The 22244-nt window shown below is 29.8% G+C and overlaps 1 protein-coding gene and 1 long non-coding RNA gene across 2 annotated transcripts; one reads left to right on the top strand and one right to left on the bottom strand.

Moving 5' to 3' along the window:
* Positions 1 to 985: 985 nt before the first annotated feature.
* Positions 986 to 10889, bottom strand: LOC122271651 (uncharacterized). The gene is made up of 3 exons (XR_006226536.2): positions 10338 to 10889; positions 5682 to 5732; positions 986 to 2314 (listed from the first exon to the last, which is right to left on the bottom strand). It is a non-coding gene; the product is annotated as an uncharacterized lncRNA (long non-coding RNA).
* A 2696-nt stretch (positions 10890 to 13585) lies between these two features.
* LOC107450292 (toxin CSTX-20) lies at positions 13586 to 19746 on the top strand. The gene is made up of 4 exons (XM_016066053.3): positions 13586 to 13721; positions 15906 to 16017; positions 17889 to 18007; positions 19608 to 19746. Exons 1-4 carry the CDS (start codon positions 13671 to 13673, stop codon positions 19656 to 19658), a joined length of 333 nt encoding a protein of 110 aa, XP_015921539.2. The 5' UTR covers positions 13586 to 13670; the 3' UTR covers positions 19659 to 19746.
* Positions 19747 to 22244: the final 2498 nt, after the last annotated feature.

Genomic DNA, 22244 nt, shown 5'->3' on the forward strand with positions numbered 1-22244 from the left:
AACCACCAACTTAATTTAATTCAGTTTGTTTTCTATCATCTGTTAATTGTATTGATTGCATTTGTGCTAATACCAGAAAAAGAATATTAAAACACAAAAACATTTCGTTAAATTAATAAGATAGTGTTTGGTGTCATTCCATTCAGAAAACAGAGTTTTAAATTATATTTTAAAGATAATGGATATTTACTCTTAAATTAAACCGTGCTATTCATAATAAGTGCTAGATGTGGTATAGCCATTTTAGGCAAAAAATAAGCAAACCAAAGTAAGAAAAGAAAAACATTAATCAAAGAAAGCAACAAAAAAATATTATATCATAATTTAGAGTTCAATTGATATTTGAGTTTTTGCTATACCAGAAATAAAAACCTATTTGAAACTGAAATAGAAATGCGATAGAATCGTTACAGAATCTAATGTAGTTGGTTTTAAATTTATTGATATGATTTATCAGCGAAATTCCTTGAGCTTTACGCAAAACTAACGCGTGAGAAGAGCAGTCATATGATAATTATAAACGTTGCTGTAGATTGAATTAGAAATGCATAAAATACCGTGATATTTTGTCTCGACCAATAAAAATAAAAGAAATCTTCCGATATTTCAACTACAGTCTTGTGAGAATTTGAATACAAATGGGAAATAAAGAACTTATCTAATAGGAACTCAATTTACAAACCACATTTGTCATCGGAAACTGTTAGATATTTGAAATTAATGAGAAAGATTTTTATTTCATGTCCCATTATGTTATTTTGCCGATATACGCATAGAAGTTAACTTCTGATATTTTTAAAAAAAATTATGCTTTTAATATACGAGTATATTTGAGAGATATTAATGTCTGAATCTACTCTTTAATATAACATCGCTTTCATGTTCTCGCTAGACAAATTTTACTAATTTTAAAACTCGAGTACTGCCAAACTGAGAACATCACAAACAGAATATGATCTTTAACTGAGAAAAGGAAAGCCAACTGTAAAATGGAAGTTCCATTTAATATCAGATTTCACTTAATCCTTTAAACTACATCAATTTATAAATCATGGATGCTATTCTTCAATCTCAGGTGACTCATTTGGTAAGTCTTACTGAGACGTCGGACAGACAAAAGAAACAAACAAAACAACTACGCAAATTTGTCTTTACGTTGTTCAGGCTTAGTGGAATATTGCCTATAAGTGGAACCACGAAGAATAAATCTAAAAGGAGGACATTGTTAAGATTAGCTCCTGCCTTATTCCATGTAATTCTCACGCTTTCATACATGTTTGTAATTATGTTGTTTTTGTCTATGAAAAGGCTTCTTTTTTTAAGTTAGGAAGCATATTATTAAGCGTCATGATGGTTATCTTTCGCAGCGTTCTCCTGTATAAATTTCAAAAGCTCAAAGAAATATTTGCTGATTTACATAAAACAAATACAAGTATTAGTTCACTAAACATAAAGTACATGTATGCATGGATAACTTCAGGTATATTAATGCATATTACACACTTCAGCTTTACTGCAATCATACTATCCAATTCCTTTCATTCTAGGATTCATTTATATAACAGCAAATTAGACTCAAAATTCTTCTTTGCGGCGTTAGGCACAACAGCATCATTTGTTTTTACTTTTTCGATGATGTTGCCAATGAACATTTTTGTGGCATATTATATAGTAGTTTGCCAGCAATTAAAATCTTTGTTGCAGCAGTTTGAAATTCGATTTTTGCGTGCAGAAGCTTTGAATGCAGAGATGTTGTGCAGGGAATATCATATTATTAAATCGAAAGTAATCTCTGCCGATGATGATCTTTCTGTGTTAATTTTCATTGAAGTAATAGTCAACGCTGGATTAATGTATGTTACTTTATCCATCTATCTTAACTATAATGATTTTCTTGCTCCAGGTAGACTTGAAATTATCTTAAATTCGTTATTCCTTATCTACTATTTTTTATCTTTCATGTTTATGTCAATTTCAGCGGTCTCAGTAACGGAAACTTCAGCTAAAATATACGAAGCTGTCCAAGCCTTACCTTGCAATGCTTTCTCAGTTTCCTCAGGCAAACAGGTTCTTCTCTTTTCCATCCCGAAAGAAATTAATTTAACGGTTTGGAAAATAACACCGATTAAAAGAAGCTTTATTTTAGGTACTGTAGGTGCTATTACCACCTATGTAGCTCTACTTGATGGATTTAAACTTTCTGTTTAAATAAATTTTGTACTCTTTGCCTTCAGCTTTAATCCATTGAATGGTAACAAAAACTACACCAGCTTTACCATGGTCGAACGCAAACTATCTTGAAACTATGATGAGGCTGCAAAAAAATGTCGAAATGTTTCAGTACTAATTCATTAAAATGTCCTAATACTGAAAGTATAAATTAATATGAAATACATAATATTCTTTAATTTCAGCATTTATGTTTTTTAAACCATTTCTAAGATTATACACAATCACTGTGGGTAAATAAAAAACTTTTTCAATTAAACTTATTAATTTAAAAAGTTTCTTTATAAATAATACATAATACTATCTTTATAAATAATACAATAAAGATCTTTATGAATAATACAATATGTTTTCAATATCTTATTGTTAGAGATTGTAGAAAGTTTCGAATGAAAAATTTAATTAAGATAATGCTTGCGGTCTATGAGATTAGGTTTAAATGCACATATTACTTTTCGAATTTAATTTTAATTTTTTCATTTTATTAGTATTTGTCAGTGCTAGTACATATAGTTTTAAAATAATGAAGAGATTTAAAAATACAGATGGTTTGCTTCGCTAAAAAGTATAAATCAATTTTAATTGATGCAATTTAATGATGGTCGTTGAGGAAAAGAGAAACTATCGCTGATAACAATGGCTCTTCAGTTCTTAAAGTGACACAGAAAGTTAGGATATCAATGTTATGGTTAAGAAACTATCTATAATAACAATGACTCTTTAGTTCTTAAAGTGACTTAGAAAGTTAGGATATCATTGTTATAGTTAAGAAAATATCCAATAATAATGATGGCTCTTCAGTTCTTAAAGTGACTCAGAAAGTTAGGATATAAATGTTATGATTTTCAAGGTACAAAAGTATTCATAGAAAAAAATTACGATCAAAATCATATTATATTTGATTTTTTCTACAAATTCTTCAAAATATAAAGTCTGGTCATTTCATTTATTTTGGTTTTTAGCACATTTTTACAGTCAGAAAGAATATTTCCATTTTGGTAACTGTTAGCGCCAATTATGAGGGAAATTGAGGGTTCAAAGAGTTTTAGAATTAAAATGATGGGTACTACTCTATTTTCATGGCGACCGCGATAATCATGTAAAAAAAAAGAAGCAAAAAGTTGCGCAAAATGGTTGCAATTGAGTAACCATACACACTTTCACTCTCGGTTCCATTTAGGCTTTGCCTGCAAACCGCATGATATAATAATTTATTATTTTCCAATTTTGAACATTGAAAAATTTTTTTTGACGATTTTTAATTTATCGATGAGCTAGGAAGAAGTCATTTCGTTTTTACAGGAAAAAGAGGTACTACCTCTTTCTCTACGTGAATGGACACGAAATGAAACTCTACGTCAGGGGTGGCCAACCTGCCGCTCGCGAGCCATATGCCGCTCTTTGAAGGATTATTTGTGGCTCTCGATAAATGTACCCGAGTTCCATTTTCATTTTTCTGCTATTATATTCTAAAAAATTATTATCGTTCCGTGTGTGTTTCAAAATGTCTCTTAAATTACTGAGAGCAAATATGGACAAATATTTCGCAATCGCAACGCTTGAGTACGCCCTCTATCGGGAGTCTGAAAATATCAGGCATTTATTTATTAAGTTTTCATTTAGTTCCTTCAAAATCACTGGAAGAGACTAAGCTTTTCTAAGCAGAAAAAAAANATTTTTTCTGCAAATTCTTCAAAATATAAAGTCTGGTCATTTCATTTATTTTGGTTTTTAGCACATTTTTACAGTCAGAAAGAATATTTCCATTTTGGTAACTGTTAGCGCCAATTATGGGGGAAAGTGAGGGTTCAAAGAGTTTTGGAATTTAAATGATGGGTACTACTCTATTTTCATGGCAACCGTGATAATCATGTAAAAAAAAAGCAAAAAGTTGCACAAATAAGAGTAACTATGCACACTTTCACTCTCGGTTCCATTTAGGCTTTGCCTTCAAACCGCATGATATAATAATTAAATTTTAAACACTGAAAATTTTTTTTGACGATTTTTAATTTATCGATGAGCGAGGAAGAAGTCATTTCGTTTTTACAGGAAAAAGTGGTACTACCTCGATTATAGAGTATACGTGAATGGACACGAAATGAAACTCTATGTCAGGGGTGGCCAACCTGCCGCTCGCGAGCCATATGCGGCTCTTTGAAGGATTATTTGTGGCTCTCGATAAATGTACCCGAGTTCCCTTTTCATATTTGTGCTATTATATTTAAAAAAATTATTATCGTTCCGTATGTGTTTCAAAATGTCTTTCAAATTACTGAGAACAAATATGAACAAATATTTCGCAATCGCAACGCTTGAGTACGCTCTCTATCGGGAGCCTGAAAATATTAGGCATTTATTTATCAAGTTTTCAATTAGTTCCATCAGAATCATTAGCAAAGTCAGGCCCCATTTTCTAAACAGTAAATAAGAAGCAAAGTTTCCCTAAGGAAAAGGCAGAAGAACTTGAAAAAACTCTCCAGAACATTGATAAATCTTGCAGAAATAGAACATGCCAAACATTTGAAGAAAAATTCCTTAATAAATTTTAACTTCTATTATCAACAAACTTGCAACTAATAACTTTCGATTTCGGAATCTCATACTGTTACAGATGTGTGTATTACGGTAAAATACATTTTTTTTGTCTTCAATTCATTACAAATTATAGTGAAGTCAACATTGCTTTCTTCATTCCAATGAATAAATGTGAATTCAGAACGAGCAGAACTGTTATAGCTAGGGAATATTCTTCTTCTTTATAGAATAGTATATATTTCTGTGTCTATATAATTCTGAAAACAACAATAAAGAATCATCCGAATTACTTGAAATAGTATCATTTGTGCCGATTATTAATAAATTTTTATCGTTTTCTTGGTAATTATTTTTTAGTTTCGAAAGAATAATTTTAACTAGAATTCAGCTATTCTGTTTTTAAGCTACATATTAAAATTCATATCGACATCTTGCCATTATAAAATTTTGCTGTCTGGTATGTTATCTGAAAGTAATGAAGGGATGATCTAAGTATATATTATTTGAAAATAAAGTTTTCAAACGAAGAACATTTCATTTGGAATTTTCCGGATTTATAAAGCTGGAGAGTGTTATGATTTTTATAATAAAAAATCAGCTTGCAAATAAATTTTTCTTTGATGATAGTTCTCTACCGAATGGTTTTTTACGTCTGATTAAGAACTGTAAGAATAAAAAAAAGGAACAATATGAAAGTTTTTTATTTCAATATGAGGAATTTTTAAAATCATTTTTCTAAGAATTCTTTATTTTACGTTTTTTTGTTTATAATTCTTTTATAAAAATTGTTGCCAAAATACTTTTTTTGAAAAATTAAATGGTATAACATTATGTGTTTATGTATACTTCTTGCATATTCTAGTGTATGAAGTAATATGATTCAGAAAAGTATGGAATAAAAATTCGGTACTTACGTGTTAACGCTACCACAGCTACAGATTTGGCGGTTTTTAAGTGCAGCCAATCTACAATTAAAATTTCAGCTATAAATCATAAAATAAAACACTTTATTTAAAATCAAAACACTTTATTTAAAATCAAAGTAGTCAATCGGATTTCGGTGGAAAATGGGCCGATATAGAATTTAACATAGATTCAAAACAATCTCTATTTTCTTTCACCTGATGCTGTTGCCATATGAACTCTAATAAATAAGATTCCAAATGAAATAACATTTCCAGATCATACGTTTACCAAAATAAAATTTCATGTCATGGGAATTGATACATTTTCGTTTTTTCGGTAAAATATTTCGCTCCTGAAAAAATAAAAACTTTTTTTGCAAAATTAAATTATATAAAATTATGAGGCTTATGTATACTTTTTGCTTATTTTAATGTTCGAAGTAATATGATTCTTTAAATTATGGAATATAAAGTTTAAATAGGCCTTTCATATTATATCATTAAATTTAGCAAAACTATTTCTCAGGCATAGGTTTTAACTCTAATAAGAAAATACATATTTTGTTTTCTGTTTATTGACAAATATTTTACCGATGGTTTTGGATGTTCCTTCTCTTAAAAAAAGAGATACCATTTTGCTTTCGTTTGCATAAGAAAGAATATCAAACCTTTTTCTTTTTTAAATTTAATAAGTCACAATAAAGAAGGAACGTTACAAAGCTACACGCTACATTAAAGACGTCTCCAGAGTAACTGAATGACTGTTCATATAGAAATTGCAGGTATGCGTCTTATACAACAACGCCCCCTATAGTTCGTTACGACCGCGATTTTTTGAACAGCAGAGTTGTTGGTTTTTTTAGACATCAGTTTTGTTTTAGAATTTGAGTTTTCTTATAACCCGTTACGGGTTTCTCTAGTTTGTTTTACAAGATCATAACTATCCCGTTATGGGTATTTCATTTTTGTTACTGTTTGTGTTGTTTGTGAACAAAAGTTTTTTTTTAATAAGAAACAGAACTGTTATTTATATAGCTTGATACGCTACAGTACTAAGATCCAACGGACGCGCATAAGATGCAAGTGACAGTCAGGAGGTACGTCACCAGTGGACCTAATTCTAAAGAATGGGTGGGGAGAGCCTGGTTGGTAGGACGTTGGACACATGCTCGTGAGAAAGAATGTTTGAATCCAGCTGACAGAAGAATCTTCGTGCATTAAATGGTGACTGGTGTGCGTTATATTTGCCACAAAGCTCTCCAAGTTCCCATAACAAAGCAATACCTCTAGGGGTACTGAATTGAATATTGATCGTTCGCTGTTTCAGGTCAAAATTACGATCTGCGGATAAATGAAAGTTATGGGAATGAGTCCTCCCTGTGAAACGGGTTGTGATGTATGTGTGCAGCAAAATCATGCTCTCGGCCATAGATGGCGACACTGAAAAACAAGAAGCGAATGCTTTTTCCAAGAACTTATGGTGTGTTATTACAGGTGAGTCTCTCTCCCTCTCACCATCTATATATATATATATAAATAAATACAAGAAAACACGAAGAAAGTTAAGAAAAGCAATAAGTTTTTACTTATTTCTACTTCTTGTGTTCTATTTTATTTGTTGTAATTTTTGTAAAAAAAATTTCGAGTGCTCCTCACACTATTGTATCAATATATTTTGCTTTGGCTTTATTGATACAATATCAGAAAGCACTCTGTTTTGCGGATATAATCGTGCGGGCTGATGAAAAGATTATATCTTTTTTTTTCCGGTTTTTTTTAAATAAAATTTCATCTTTTTTTAAACTGTAGTTTGTTATTTTTTTACTTATTATTCCCCCCCCCTTTTTTTTTCATATGCCTAAAATTTTTCTTTGTTTTATCTTCATTTTGAACTTATATATATACTTATATATTTTGTTTCAATTTTCTTAGTGCTCCTCACACTATTTTATCGATATATTTTGTTTTGGCTAGTTTTGGCTATATTGATACAATATTAGAAAGCATTCCTTTCAGCGTATATAATCGTGTGAGCTAGAGAAGAGATTATATCTTTTCATTATTTTGTTCTCCGGATTTTTAAAATATATTTTTTTGAAATTTTTTCTTAAATATTTTTTTAAAAAATTTTATTTTAATAATTTTTCATCTTTTCTTTTCATTAATTTTTATTATTTTCCATGTTTTCTCTATATTTTAAACTTATTTTATGAGTTCTATATACTAGCAGCTTATGCCTAGTAAATAAAACTAATTTTTTTTTTTTTTGAACATTTACTTTTAAATTTCTTTTGCACATACACTTTTGAACATTTGGGTCCTTAACCTAATCAAGGTCTTTCTTTCGCATTTGCAACAACAGCTGAAAAGACGAAACTTGTAGTTATAGTTTCAATGTTTCATTGTTTTCAGAAAGCAAGGAATTTGCATTGAAGGACAAGACATAATGCACATTTTTTATTTATGAATAATTCTAAGCATGATGTAACATGTTAATTTATCTTCTTTCCCTTAATTTATTTACTTTTAATAAATATGTTAGCATATGTAGCATTTCATGAAACATCTGTTCGTGACAAATAAACTGAGATGGTGATTTTTACATTTTCGATGCAGTAAAATTCGTAGTTTTTCATACCATACTTTTTTTTATTACCCAATTTTGAACATTATACAATTTAGGAATACACGAAATTAAGGAATAAAATGTTTGTAAAAATCACTACTTTTAACGAAGTGGTATTAAAAAATTTCAGAGCCAGATTTTATTATATTTAGAAAGAATGTTTTTCCATTAAAAATTTCTTTTCTATGGAGGGAGAAATGCATAATTTTTACTGGTGATGCCGAAGTTAAACGAAGATTATTTTGCCTTTGCTAGGGTTATAGCAACTATTACTTTCATTGATAATTTTTATAATAATTATTATTTAAAATTTTGTTGTAATATGTTTCTTGAAAAGCACTATTTTCCAGCAGATCAAATTTTTATTATCTATAGAGAAAATATTTGAGAGTAGGGGTGATATTTTTTCTACGTGAAGAATTATGCATAATCACGCGGTAGGTAAAGAAAGATTATTTTAAATTTGCCAAGATTTATAATATTTATTGTTTTTGTTGTTGTCATAGGCAACCAAGGCAAGAGATGTGAGATTGTTCCTGGTCTTCAGTGGCGCCATTTATGGCCAAGAATTCGATATCTGCCCATCCATACGTCACACCCGTTTACAGGGCGGACCCATTCTACATCCATTTATTAATCCACCGATCTTAACTTTGACCTGAACCAGAGAATGATTGATAACCAATTCAGTACCCCAGAGTTCAGAGTTTGTTATGGGAACATGGAGGGCTTTGTAACTCGACAGATCTCTCATAAAAACACTAAACATTTTTGTTACAAAATATACAGCGATTGTAGCTTTATCAAAGAACATTTTATTAATCTTAACGAGCTAGACGATTCCTTAGATTTGAAAATTCTTCATTCTAATTGGAAAAAAAAAACTAATCTAAGGAAAACAGATTGCGTGATTGATTAGAAGAAATATATGTGAAGTAATTCAACTCGTTGAAGAAACTTATATATATTTTTAAAAAAATTGGAAAAAATTAAAAAAAAAACATTTAAATTTGCAATAACTTTAGAACAAATGTGACTTCGTTTTTTTAATCATTTTTTAAAGAAAATCGAAGCATAAAAGCAAAACTTTCGTTAAAATTGTAACGAGCATATGAAATTTCAACTCTATAGTTGCATTTCAGCTGTCAGTAGATCGAGCAGCATCGTTTTTTCACTACAAGTTTAACAGTTAATAATTCTCGAATAATACGTTTTTTATTCCATCGAAATCCATATAGTGACTTCAAGTTTCGAAGTTTTATAAAATTTTAGCAGCATAGCAATATGTAACGTATAACAACAGTGTGAAAAAATTCGCAAAAAAACACCTAAACTAGCAATAATTTTCGAGCAAATTGAATTTTTGAAAAAAATGAAAACTCGGCGTTAAGTTCATAAACAAGCCCTTTCAGCATGCCAAATTGTAACTCTGTAGTTGCATTTCTGAGGTCTGTAGAGCTGCCCGTATGGTGTTTCTTCCAACAAGTTAATTCTCCTACAAATTATCGAATATTAAGTTTATTATTCCACTGTAGTTCACGTACAATTTTCTACACATCTTATTGATGCAGATTTTTATTCTAAATCTTGTTGTTCTTGCCCAACAAAACAAAGCAACGTTAGATTGAATATCCTAAACAGAGTCAGCGTTGGCGAAAGACCTTTCGATTTTTTAATATAGAGAGGATTTTTTTTATATAGAGTTGAAATCAATAATAATAATTTCTCTAAGTGTAGATAAATTTTATTTGGTCAGCGAAATTATTGAACAATGTAAAAATGTAATAAATAAAATTGCAAATTATCGCGAAATATCAATAACTATCGATATTTTTCGATAATACATTGCGATATTGAAATTCATAGCTATCGGACATAGTGATCAATGGTCTTGTTGGCGAAAACTTAGAAAAGCAGTCGCCATTGTCAAAATAACCAATAAGTACCAAATTAAATGAGCGAACAGGTTCCAAGTTCGAAACAAAAATCGAAACTTTAAATGCCTTTAAAATTTCCAAAGGACCTATTCCTATCCTTACTTGCAAAAACGTACTAAAGAACCATTTGTACTTGAAAAAAAATTAAATAAAGGAATACAGATTATAAGGTTTATTCGTGGATATAATTCTGAGACACAATTAAAAGAAATAAATGCGAAGTAATTTTACTCGTTAAAGAGACTTAAAACACTTAACAAATGATTCTAAAAATATCAAAACAGCACGTTCGCTTCGCAAAATTTCTAAAAGATAAACAGAGTTTATGAAGTGAAAGTTAAAGTAGAGAATTCTCAAACTTAAATAAATGAAAATCTAATAAAGCTAAAAGCTAAAATAAGTAAAAATAATTAGCTGCATTCTTATTATACAATTTGAAGCGAAATTAAATCGAAGCGATGTCAAATGTCGTCTGCATTCAAACCGAAACCATTTCGTCTGCTCGAATTTTTTGACATACCTGAGTGTTTTGAAAAATAAATTAAAATACTTCTACTAATCGGAGAAAAATAAATTTGGTATCATTGTAAAGAAGAAAGTTCAAATTATTCAATGAAGTAAAAAAATATTTTCGAAAATTTTGACATTTTTCACTTTCCGGGTCCTTAAAAGGGAAACGATTTTTTCAAATCCTACTATTAGTTCACACTTTCTCTCTATATCTATTTATATATCTTGTTCAAATTTATTAATCGTTAATAAAATACTTTTTATTCATATACTTAAGTTCAAATACATTTTTTTAAAACTTGTAGTGGGTTACACTTGACGTTAATGCATTTTTTTCACATATTAATTTATTAATTAAATTTAATTAATTAATTTCAGTTTTATAAGGGAGAAAAAAATTCTCTTTTATAAGATATTTATAGCAAGATAAAAATTTAGGAATACATTTCTCAATTAAAAACGCACTACGTATCTACCGGACCAACGACCAAGTAACAAAAACATAATGGTGCATACATAAGAAATAGTAACACAAAAAATAATGGTCCAACATCATATATATAGAAAGGAAATTGGAAAATCGCTCGCCTTCCAATGTGGCATCCTGGTTCGAATACCAGTCGATACGAATTCCGCATCCGGCTTGCACCGACCGCACTGCTGACGTGAAATATTCTCAGTGTTAGACGGATCATGGGTTAGAGTCCCCTTGCCGTTAGGCTAACCGTGAGAGGTTCTCGTGGTCTTCTTCTCCATGTAACGCAAATGCGGATTAGATCCATCAAAAAGTCCTCCACGAAGGCACTTAAATTAGCAATAAATTTCGAAGAAATAAGATTTTTTGTTATTTTTTAAAAAATCTCTTTTTTAAGATCATAATAAATTATTGCGGCCCTTTCAGTATGCTAAATTTCAACTCTGTAGTTGCAATCCTGATGCTCGTATGGAATTTTTCTATCCAGTTCAACATTTAATAATTCTCGAACAAGTTATCGAATGTTATTTTTTCATTCTGTCGTAATCCTTGTACGTTTTTCTATACACTTAGTAATTTTAAGATATTAAGTTTTATGGTTTTTGCGCATTAAAGTAAAATATAAGGTTAAGCTGAACACCCAAAACAGCACCGGCAGCCCTTACGATTTCTTGATATAGAGAAATTATAATAATTAAAGCCTTTTAAGGAAATATATCTTAAAAGCTGCAACTTTTGTCATAGATATGAGAAAACGAATTAAATTTTTGCTATAAAAATTTATATAGTATCTAGAAGAAAAAAAAATTCCGGAATACTTTTTTTCTATATCGAGGAAAATGCGAAATTATTTATGCCAAAGATAAAAAAAACTAGTTTTGCCTTTGTTTTTCTAATTACGATTATTTTTATTTATAACAGTAATAAAACATAACCCCGAAAAACATAACAAAGAATTTTATTTTTATTTTAGAAAACATTACTGCTATTCGAAAATCATAAAATCGAATAATTTAAAAGAAACCATAATCTTTTGCAAAAAATTTTTTAATTAATCATATCAAGATACTAAATAACCAGTTACTTCATTCAATAATAAACACTTAATTTTTTTGTCGCACGAACATTTTTTTTGTTGTTTCTAATGCCACTCATAAAATATAGACGATATTATGGGCAAGAAAATGACCATGAATTTTTATTGATTATGCTAAAAACAAGTAATTTAATATTATACCAAAATGAAGGAATGATAAAAAAAATATTCGAACGAAACGAAAAGACATTGTAGGCGCAAAATTTTTGAGAAAGTAAAAAATAAGTGCAAAGAATGTAATTTCATCTATTAATTTTTCAGTAGTAAACTTTACCAAAAAATTACCTGTACCATTTCTGGTATTCAAAAGTGTAGAAAATTTATCCCAACGAAGTCAGATTCAGTGTCAGAGGTATTTTGTTTTTTCTCTACATTTTCTTCTAAACGCAAGTAAGTTTTATTAAAGTATCCTTTCCGAAAACCTGCTGTATTTGTCTTAATACTTGATGCAGAAGTTACATTGTCTTCAGAGTTCAGTTTAAATTTACTATTTGTTATGAGATATTAAATTTAGTAACTAAGCTAGGTTGTATATTGACGCTAATAAAATAAAGTAAATAGAATAATATATTTTTAAGGAAGGAAATTTTTGTGTGACGTCAAACAAAATTATCTACAAAGCAATTACTGGATTAGTGTGAAATTACTCAGGGTGTTCCGTAACAACTGCCTTTAACACATATTTTCAAAATCTTGTTAACATTGTAACCAGAAAAGTATACACATTAGAGGTCTCCAATTAATATATAAGAGAAGCAAAAATGGAAACGAATCATTACCAAAGAAGGCGAGAAGAGAAGCATCCAATCCTGTTTAATTGCCGGAGGAAGAAGATAGGAGATGCAACGCATTCGAAATATGGAGGATTTATACGAATAACCTCCAAGTTTCATTAAGAATTCAAGTTAGTTTTAATATTTTTATCCCTTTATCTTTATTATTGATTCGATATATTTGAATATGGTTTTTGTAATGATTTGAGATAGTTGAAATAATTCTAAAACTGTATATTGAGTAATGATTGCGGAACAGTCTCCATAAAAATTAAAATAGTAAAGAGAATTTTTAACACGTTCTTTTATTCTATGTACTTCATTCGTTTTAGTCTAAAAATCTATCAAATTATTTAGAATAAATTTTGAAAAAAACTTACAGATTCATTTAAATAAGCACTGATAATATTTAAATTTAGTGAAATATCTTATCTGTTCTTAGATTTAAGGAACAGATGTTTATCTAATAACTTAAGACATGAAGAAATAATCTTGAATTTACGTTGTGATAAAATTCCCACGTTTGCATATAATTTAACACAAATGTTTCTTCAAATTGTTTTTCTAACTGAATAAGAACCATGAAGGTGATTGTAACTTTCGCTTTGCTTTCCTTTTTCGCATACTGCGTGGTAAGTCTCATATTATGTTCGTAATTTCATAACAACGACAAAATTATTATTTTTAAGGATAAAATTTTCTGTTATAAACAATTAGCTTAGACGAAGCTAATAAATAAGAATTTAATTTGAAAATGATGGATTTTTGAATATATCTAGATTAGAACCCATTATGCATTATAGGAGAACATTAATGCAGTGGATCCACCAATGCAACAATTTTTTTTCATTTCAATTATGAATATCTTAACTACTTCTTAGTGGAAAATATGGCCCCAATAGTTTGGTCAAGCGATAGGTAAAGTTTAGACCCCTTAATGCTAGTTTTACTTTTTGCGTACTTCTCTATAACTCGAAAACTTAGGTGAACTAAAAAAAAATTTGCACGCAATTTTAAAGTTCGTTTATCCAAAGCTCATTTCATGCAAAAAAGGATTTTTAATATTTATTTTTATTATTTTATTTAAAAACAGTAGATAACATTATTTTGAATTATTGAAAAATACAAATTTTTACATCATGTTAAGGAATTTTTATTTTCTATAGGAAAATACAAAATTTGAACGAAATCGGTCGGATAGTTCCTGAAAAATTGTATTTTAAATATATGACTTTTACTATGTATTTGCGGTCACCCCTTTCAACTATTAAGTCCTAGTGCATGAAGATGTGATATATCAAAAGTCATTTACTACGTTTTGTTTATTTACTTATTTATTACGCATATTATATGTATATTGTTGGATCAACTTATATTGTTGAATCTACTAAAGGGTCTACTTCTGAGGGGGTTCTACTTTCAGCTGTCCACCCGATTGGGGAGTTTGTTCCCGCACTCCCCCAGATCCCAAGGTCAAGAAAATTGGGAGGGGCATAATAGTCCCTAGCCCACCATGAGCTGTTGCGCTATTGCGTTTTATTTATTTATTTATTATTGTTATATTAGGAGAAATAGGGCTTGAAAATGTTTAAATTGTCTATGAATTTTTCCTGAAAACTTTAAAGCAATAAAGTTATGCGATTTGTGGTTTTAAGTAAGTCATTTAATGCTGCACATTTTTCAGTTTTTAAATTTTTTAAAATTCAATTTTACTGCAGTTCAAGCTGTTAAAAACCGATTTGGATGATGCTAAAAAACTCTTTACAGTTAATTACAGCAAAACAAATACATTTTTATCTAAAGTTTAAAATCAGACAACTGTATACTATTTAACTACTTTTCGAAAACTGCTGATTGCAGAATTGTATTGGTGTAATTTTCTCAGAAAAAAATTAACGGAGAATTTAAAATTCTGCACGTTATCTCAAATTCTAGAGCGAACTTCAAAAACCTTATATTTTGAATTAGAATTTATTGCTGAATAATGTAAATCACTATCAATTTATTTGGGAAAATTAAGAAAAATGTGATTAAAAGCTCACCCACACACATATTTTACTCATTCGATGGTAGAGAAAGAAGACCTTTTTGTTTTGTCCCCCCCCATCGTTTTTTTTTTATTTCCTATGAGCTGCACAATCAGTCTTCCCGATGAGCAGACCTAGTACGTTCTCCAGAAGTGGTATCTACTCTTTCAGGACCACCACAATGGGTGAGATACCGTTGGCCATGTTAATTTGGACGTCTAGTTTCTGCCACACTAGATGGCAGCACCGAGACTCTATTTGGATGCCGGAGTGCACTAGGAATTTTAAGTTTGCCGGAATCGCCAAGAGCCAATAAGGCACTCCAGGGATCTTTTACATGCCGCATAATCAGACGACATGGCCGCTGAGGAGTTTTTGCATCCCGAAAATACGGTGTCTGGGCCGGAGATCGAACCCGCAGAATTGGGCTCAGAAGGCCGACGACAAACCAACTGCGCCACCCAGCCCATCGTTTTATGACCCAATTTATTGGTCACAAATTTTTTTTTCCAATGCCCATCTGAAGAATGACCTTTCGTCATACAGGCATGTGAAGGGTAGATTTATCGACCACTCTTTCAGAGGCACCATATTAGGTGTGCCAACGTCGCCCCCACAGCAAGGACAGATAGTACACAGTCTGAAAGAGACCCGGGACACGAACTCAGAACTTTTCTGATGCAAGGCCAGTTCCCTAACCCCTACACAGGCTGGTATCACAACAATAAAAGATAGTTTTGTAGTAACTATATAAATCACAATTTTAATAAATGGATTATTTCATTTTAGGTGTCCGAAGAGGGGACGACTTGCAAAAAAACATCAGATTGCGATGAAGGTGAATGCTGTGTTCGCATCCATAGTTTGACTGCGTACAAGTGTAAAAAACTAAAACAACTAGGTTCGTTTTATTGACTCTTGTTTTCAAAAAATTGGGCATTTGTTTTTGTTACCACATAAAACTTCTAAGTAGTTGGGGGCCATTATATATATTAGCTATAGTATACTTTACACAGAGTGTCCAAAAATATCTCGATACCTCATCGGTTCAAACATTTAAAAACAAACACGTGAAAAATATTCAAAAGATGAATTTAATGACACCAAAACGGACTTGCCACTTGCTTATTATCCAAGCTTTGAGAGTGGGGATTGAGTTTGGTGTCATGATATAGGTTGCTCAAAATATGAAACGCTCTTATTCGTATTTTTTTCAGTATGACGTGTATTGCTCGAGACATCTGCATTTTTAACAGTATGCACCTTATTTTCTGTTTTGTTATTACAGTGCAACCTGTTAACCAAAATGAAAAAAATTGTAGCAAAGTTGGGATACTTTTTTTTCTGGAAAATTCAAATCTGCAATTAGAAATGATGGTTCCGGTTTATGATCATAAAATTTCCCTCAACCAATTCCATAGTTTGAAGTTGGTATTCCGAGTTTGATGTCAATGAATATATTTTTAAAAATATTTTACGTGTGCATTTTAAGATTTGTGATCTGATTTTTATCGAGATATTTAGCAGTTTCTATACTTTGGGGTCATCCTGTATAAAGAAGAATCCTATTCGAAACTTTCATTGTGGATTACAGAAATTTATCAAAATCTTAAAAGTTTATTATTTAAAAACTTTCAAACTTAGCGTTGAAAGTAAATTTTGAAACTATTATTATTATTATTTAAACCTGAAATATTTTTTTCTTAAGGAATATTGTTATTGAACTGAAGATTAACTTTTCTAAATTTATATATCTGTGCTCTGCACTTTGTTACTGTTTAGGTTAGGTTTTGTTTTTGACGGCCCTTACAATAGCAACAGAATATTAATGTTTTCTGTAAAGTCATTAAATAAGTCAACTTTCAATGGTAAATAATGTTTTGTAAATATTTTTTAATGCAGATTTGTATTCTAAGGTCTATTTTCTCAAATTCTCTGAAATGACACTTAACATGTTCTTCTGTAAGACTAAAAGAGACCAACTATATACTAATGTTGTGTAAATATTTTTCAATGCTGACATGTATTCTAAATCTTATTCTCTCAAATTCTCTGAAATGACACTTAATATGTTCTTCTGTAAGACTAAAAGAGACAGACTATATACTAATGTTGTGTAAATATTTTTCAGTGCTGACATGTATTCTAAATCTTATTCTCTCAAATTCTTTGAAATGACACTTAATATGTTCTTCTGTAAGACTAAAAGAGACAGACTATATACTAATGTTGTGTAAATATTTTTCAATGCTGACATGTATTCTAAATCTTATTGTCTCAAATACTCTGAAATGACACTTAACATGTTCTTCTACAAGACTGAAATCGACCCAATATAACCAAAGTATTCATCCAGAATGTTAAGTAACGACTTCGGTTCCATAAAATATGTTTTCCTTTTAAACGAACCTCTCCTTTTAAACCAGCAAAAACATTAACAGAAAAAAAATTAAAAAATTCTCTTTTTGATGTTTATGTGTATTTTAAAGCTAGCTTTTTCCCATTCTTTAAAATGGTATTTAACATACTTTTCTACAAGAATAACAAAAATCAAACAAAACCAAAATATTTACTCAAAACGTTAAATGATAACTTTGCTTCCATGAGATAGCTTGTATATTTTTCTTTTTCGTTTTAAAATGAATTCTAACATTATTTTTTTTTAAAAATAAATTTACTAAATTTATATCACATATTTTTCAAATATGATTTGTTGTTCAAAATATATCTTCGTTTTTATTTTCGCAAGTTATTCTTTCACGTTATTTTCAGATGATTCGTGTTTTCCAAATCCCGATTGGAATTTGACAGAGGATGGTTTGTACCGTTATATGTGTCCTTGCGCAGAGGGATTGGAATGCCAAGCAGAAGAAACAGTCACCGAAGGGGATGTAAGTTTCATGAATTAATGTCTAAATGCATTTTTAATGGTATTGTTTTGTCCTGTTATACAAAATCTTTGATTCAGTGTCTGAAACACTGAAAAGGGATATAAATGTTTTGCCATGTTAGGAAAATCTAAGTAGATTTTGTGTTTAAAATACTGAAAAGAGATCTAGGTTTTGTTTGTCCTAGTAAACAAATATTAGAAGATTTTGCGTTTGAAAAGCAGAAAAGGAATATAAATTTCCTTTCCCTGTTTGTCAAGTATAAGTAATTTCTGTGTTTAAAATACTGAAGAGGGTGTAAGTGTTTTTGTCCTGTTTTTCAAGTGTCAGAAGATTTTTTTTCTCACTTTAGCTAAACTATGCTATTTTGTAAGAGCTATGCATGAATGAGAAAGGAAAATTTGAATGAAATTGTAGACCAACTTAGCTCCTGATTAACGTAAAAACATATTTAAAATTTAACATGAATAAAATTGTGAAATTGCTAAAAACATCATTAAAAAGTGGATTAAATTGTATTATCCTGCCACGTAAGAGCCTATATCACGATAACTATTAACGAATCATAAGATATTTTTATCGCCATATATTTTTTCGCGGTAAAAAAATTTAACTTTAACATACCTGGTCTTAATTACATTTTATTGAAATGCAATAATATTAGTCTAGCAGCTGAAGATCTCTTCTAAATCTGTATCTCATTTGCAAATAACCGTTGCAATTTAGCAAAATTAGAAATACGAAATGAAATTGTTTTCGCTTTTATTATGGCAAGTTCTGAAAACCTGTCTGATATTTTGTATACTAAAACATAAAAATAATATTGTTAGTAGTAGCACTTGTGTGTGGATTCGGTTACAAATATTCAAATCCTCTCATTACATTTCACTATAATTTAGAGACGATAATAATATATACAAAAAAAATGGAGAATGTAAATAAATGTAAGTAAAAGTTGTAAGTCAACGGTTAGTCCCAGTAGCCTTTCTATTAGACTATCAGCATACATTTTGTTGAAAATCTTTTTAAAAGATAATTCATAACTTTGACTCAACATTAAAATGATATGAAGTTTTGTTTAAAATATATTACTTGGTTCGAAAAAGAATTCTTTGCTTGTAAAACATATCAAATACTTTCTAAGTTACAAGACGTTAATATAACGTTCCCTGAACTTTGGTGATATTTTGTGAAACCACGTGGATTTAGTCAGGAATTGTGTCATGTCCTTGCGTTTGAACTTAGAATTATGTCGACAACTTAACTAAATCAGCTACAGGACCGACATCGTTTTGAGTTCAAGTAGTGTTGAGTTTGTTATGAATTCCAGTTCCAGGGGGTCTAAGTTACTCGGACTAAGTTACTCGGAAAGAAATTAAAAGTGTTAGAATAGTATATTCTTCTTTGTATGACACGCTTGGTTATAAGTTACCAGCAATTAGGGTACCCAAGTAATCTCCTCCAGCTTTCAGGTCCCCCGTTGTGTTCCGATCAATTTACGTAATCATAATTCTTTTCTTCTTTTTTCTATAAATACTTCATTGCAAGGACAGTTTTATCAGTAATTATTTTACTTACTTATTGTCTTTTTTTTATGTTTCAGGTTACTACGTTCAAAAATGTTAGATGTGTGCAGAAAGAATCTTGGTACTGAATTCTCTTCCGATAAAAGATAAAAATGTGATTACAATGCTCTGTATTTGTCTTGTAAAGGAAATAAATATGCTGCATTTTATGTAAAATTATTTCCTAACAACCAATTATTAAATACAGGAAGTTCCAAAAATGCCCGAGGTTTAAAATCATTTTAAAAGAATATTCAAAATAGAAATGTTAGCAGCACTGTAAAAAATGGATGCTCAAGTTTTATGAGACTTTCTTTCTTCGTTTTTGACGAAACCGTTTCCTAGTGTACGCTTCGAGTAAATCTTTCGTCAAAGTGACGAAATAACTATCGTCACTTATTATAGGAAACGAAGTTCATCAAAAGTAAAAGAAAATATTTCGTCGTTACAATTCATTCGTTTTGTCTCCATTCTAGTTAACAATCTCCCACAATGCATTGCAGTGAGGTTCTCAGTTTAGGAAACATTTTCGTCGCATATTTGAGAGTTCACGCTTTGTCACAAATCACGAGATTTCGTGACGAAATGATTCTCCAAAGTTAACTAAATACAGATCAAGGAGTGCCGAATCATCAAAAGTGAGAGTTTTATTTCTGAGAGTGCGTGTTTTGCTTTGAAAACCCAGTTCCTTCTCACCAAATTTTAAAATCGTAACACAGCTCATCATAACATAGTGCTAATAACTGAAAGAACTATAAAACAATATTTTCAAAATAATCACCATTTGCTGCAAACACATGGTGTAGTGTTAGAACAAAATTAACTATATGCTTTAGCAAATATTATAGTTGGAATGAGATATGACCTGTAATGCAGCAGCAAATACTGTTTTTCCAAAGAGCAGCTCCATCAGTTAACAATCTTTGTAACTAATTTTGAAACTTGCGGAAAACAGAGATTGGTTTTCAATAACTTAGCAAACTACTCATTCATGCCTCCTGCTTTTATGTAATTGATTTTACAAATCATTATTCATATTGTTTTTGGGTTTCATATGACAGTTTTAAAAATATGTTTTATTAATAAATATGTCGTGACATGGAGATATTTAGCAAGATCTTTAGATTATTTTTAAACAAATTGCCGATTTAGAATTCAGGCATGCAATATTTAAAATGAAAAAGAATGACGAATTAATAGAAATTATGTATGTACTGTTCATTACACTTTATTGCGAATAGTTAACAAAATAGTTATTATTAATTATAGTTAAAGAAAATATACGTGGTTTCTTAAAAAATGAATCAGTACGAAAATTACCAAGTTATTAGCCTTAATCGTTCTAAAAATATCCTGAAAAAAATTCCATCCAGGATTGGTTAAGGAATTGCTTAATGCATCTAGTTTTGTTTCGACAATAAATAAATGCGTGATCAAAGCTGGTTCTGAATACACGTGATCGATCGACTACGTTTCGTTAAAGAAACCATAGTTAAGTAAAATATTTTTAAAAAAGTGATTGTCCCATTGTAGTTTTTAGTTAGTCTTAGTATTACATATTTCAGATTGGTTCACTGCCTGAGATTGGTTAAGGTTCATTGATAACTATTGCAGATTTTTCGCAAAACTTTTTCTAATGTATAATATTACCAGACATTGAAAGATACGCTGAAAAATTTCCAATCCCAGTAATTCCAGAAATTTTGTCCCGGGAATTTTCAATCAGGTTAAGAACTTGAATTTACTTGTGCTATAAAAGATTATTTACACTGCCATGTATAGCCTAAATAGTCATGACTGCTTTAAGAAAAAAAATTTAATGTTTATAAATTATCGTAACAGTAAGTAATTAACATTGGTTAACACTTTGATTTGTGTTAATAAAACCAAGTATCCATTAGCAAGGTTATTTTTGAAAATTGAAGGTCTGAAAATATGTGAGATTTTCAATGGTCATCGTAATTATGTACCGCTAAATTTAAAATGTTATAAATTTTTATTATGAAGTTTCAAATATGAAAGAGAGTTTGTCAGATAAAAAATAAACGCTCTGAAAATACTAAATTTAATAGTCATCATTCGATTCTAAAAAAAAAATATGCGATTTTTTTTTCGTTATTTCAATTAAAAAAATTTATTTTATTTTATCAAATTCGAATAAAACAGCTATTGGATTTTTAAAATATAGTTTCCTAGTGACACATTTTTCGCGGGGAATGTATAAGATGTAAACTGCTTATCACTAGTAAATAATAATAAAAATAAATTATGGGACATCTAACTACTTATCTTATATTTTCAGGACTTGTTTGTGTAGCAGTAAGTAAAGATTTTATTTTTAATTTTAGTCGTGTTATCTTTTTGTTTCTATAAACATCTTCATAGAAACAAAAATTTGTATCTTTTTTGTTGCAATAAAATACGTTTCGAAGCTGAAATAAAACTGCAATTTCAAACGGTTTAATGCTATATCTCTTTAATTATTTTACTTATTTTAAAGGTTTATGTGGGTTTTCATTTATATGGGTTGTTATGGCAACCATCAATAGTGGACATAGATTTAACGGGTTACTGACTAAATTTATTGCAGCTCCTTTCCACAAAAATTTATTTTTGTATTTAGTGGGATTTTAAAAAAAAATTATCCAAAATTTCGGTTTTTATATTTTTGCTGT

This window comes from Parasteatoda tepidariorum, chromosome 5 (genome assembly GCF_043381705.1).
Source record: "Parasteatoda tepidariorum isolate YZ-2023 chromosome 5, CAS_Ptep_4.0, whole genome shotgun sequence".
Taxonomy (NCBI): Eukaryota; Metazoa; Arthropoda; class Arachnida; order Araneae; family Theridiidae; genus Parasteatoda; species Parasteatoda tepidariorum.

Excerpts from the sequence above, each read along its gene's own strand:
- LOC107450292 (XM_016066053.3), top strand. The coding sequence starts at position 13,671 with ATGAAGGTGATTGTAACTTTCGCTTTGCTTTCCTTTTTCGCATACTGC. Across the intron at positions 13,722-15,905 it reads CCTTTTTCGCATACTGCGTG|GTGTCCGAAGAGGGGACGAC; the intron begins GTAAGTCTCATA and ends ATTTCATTTTAG. Across the intron at positions 18,008-19,607 it reads AAACAGTCACCGAAGGGGAT|GTTACTACGTTCAAAAATGT; the intron begins GTAAGTTTCATG and ends TTTATGTTTCAG.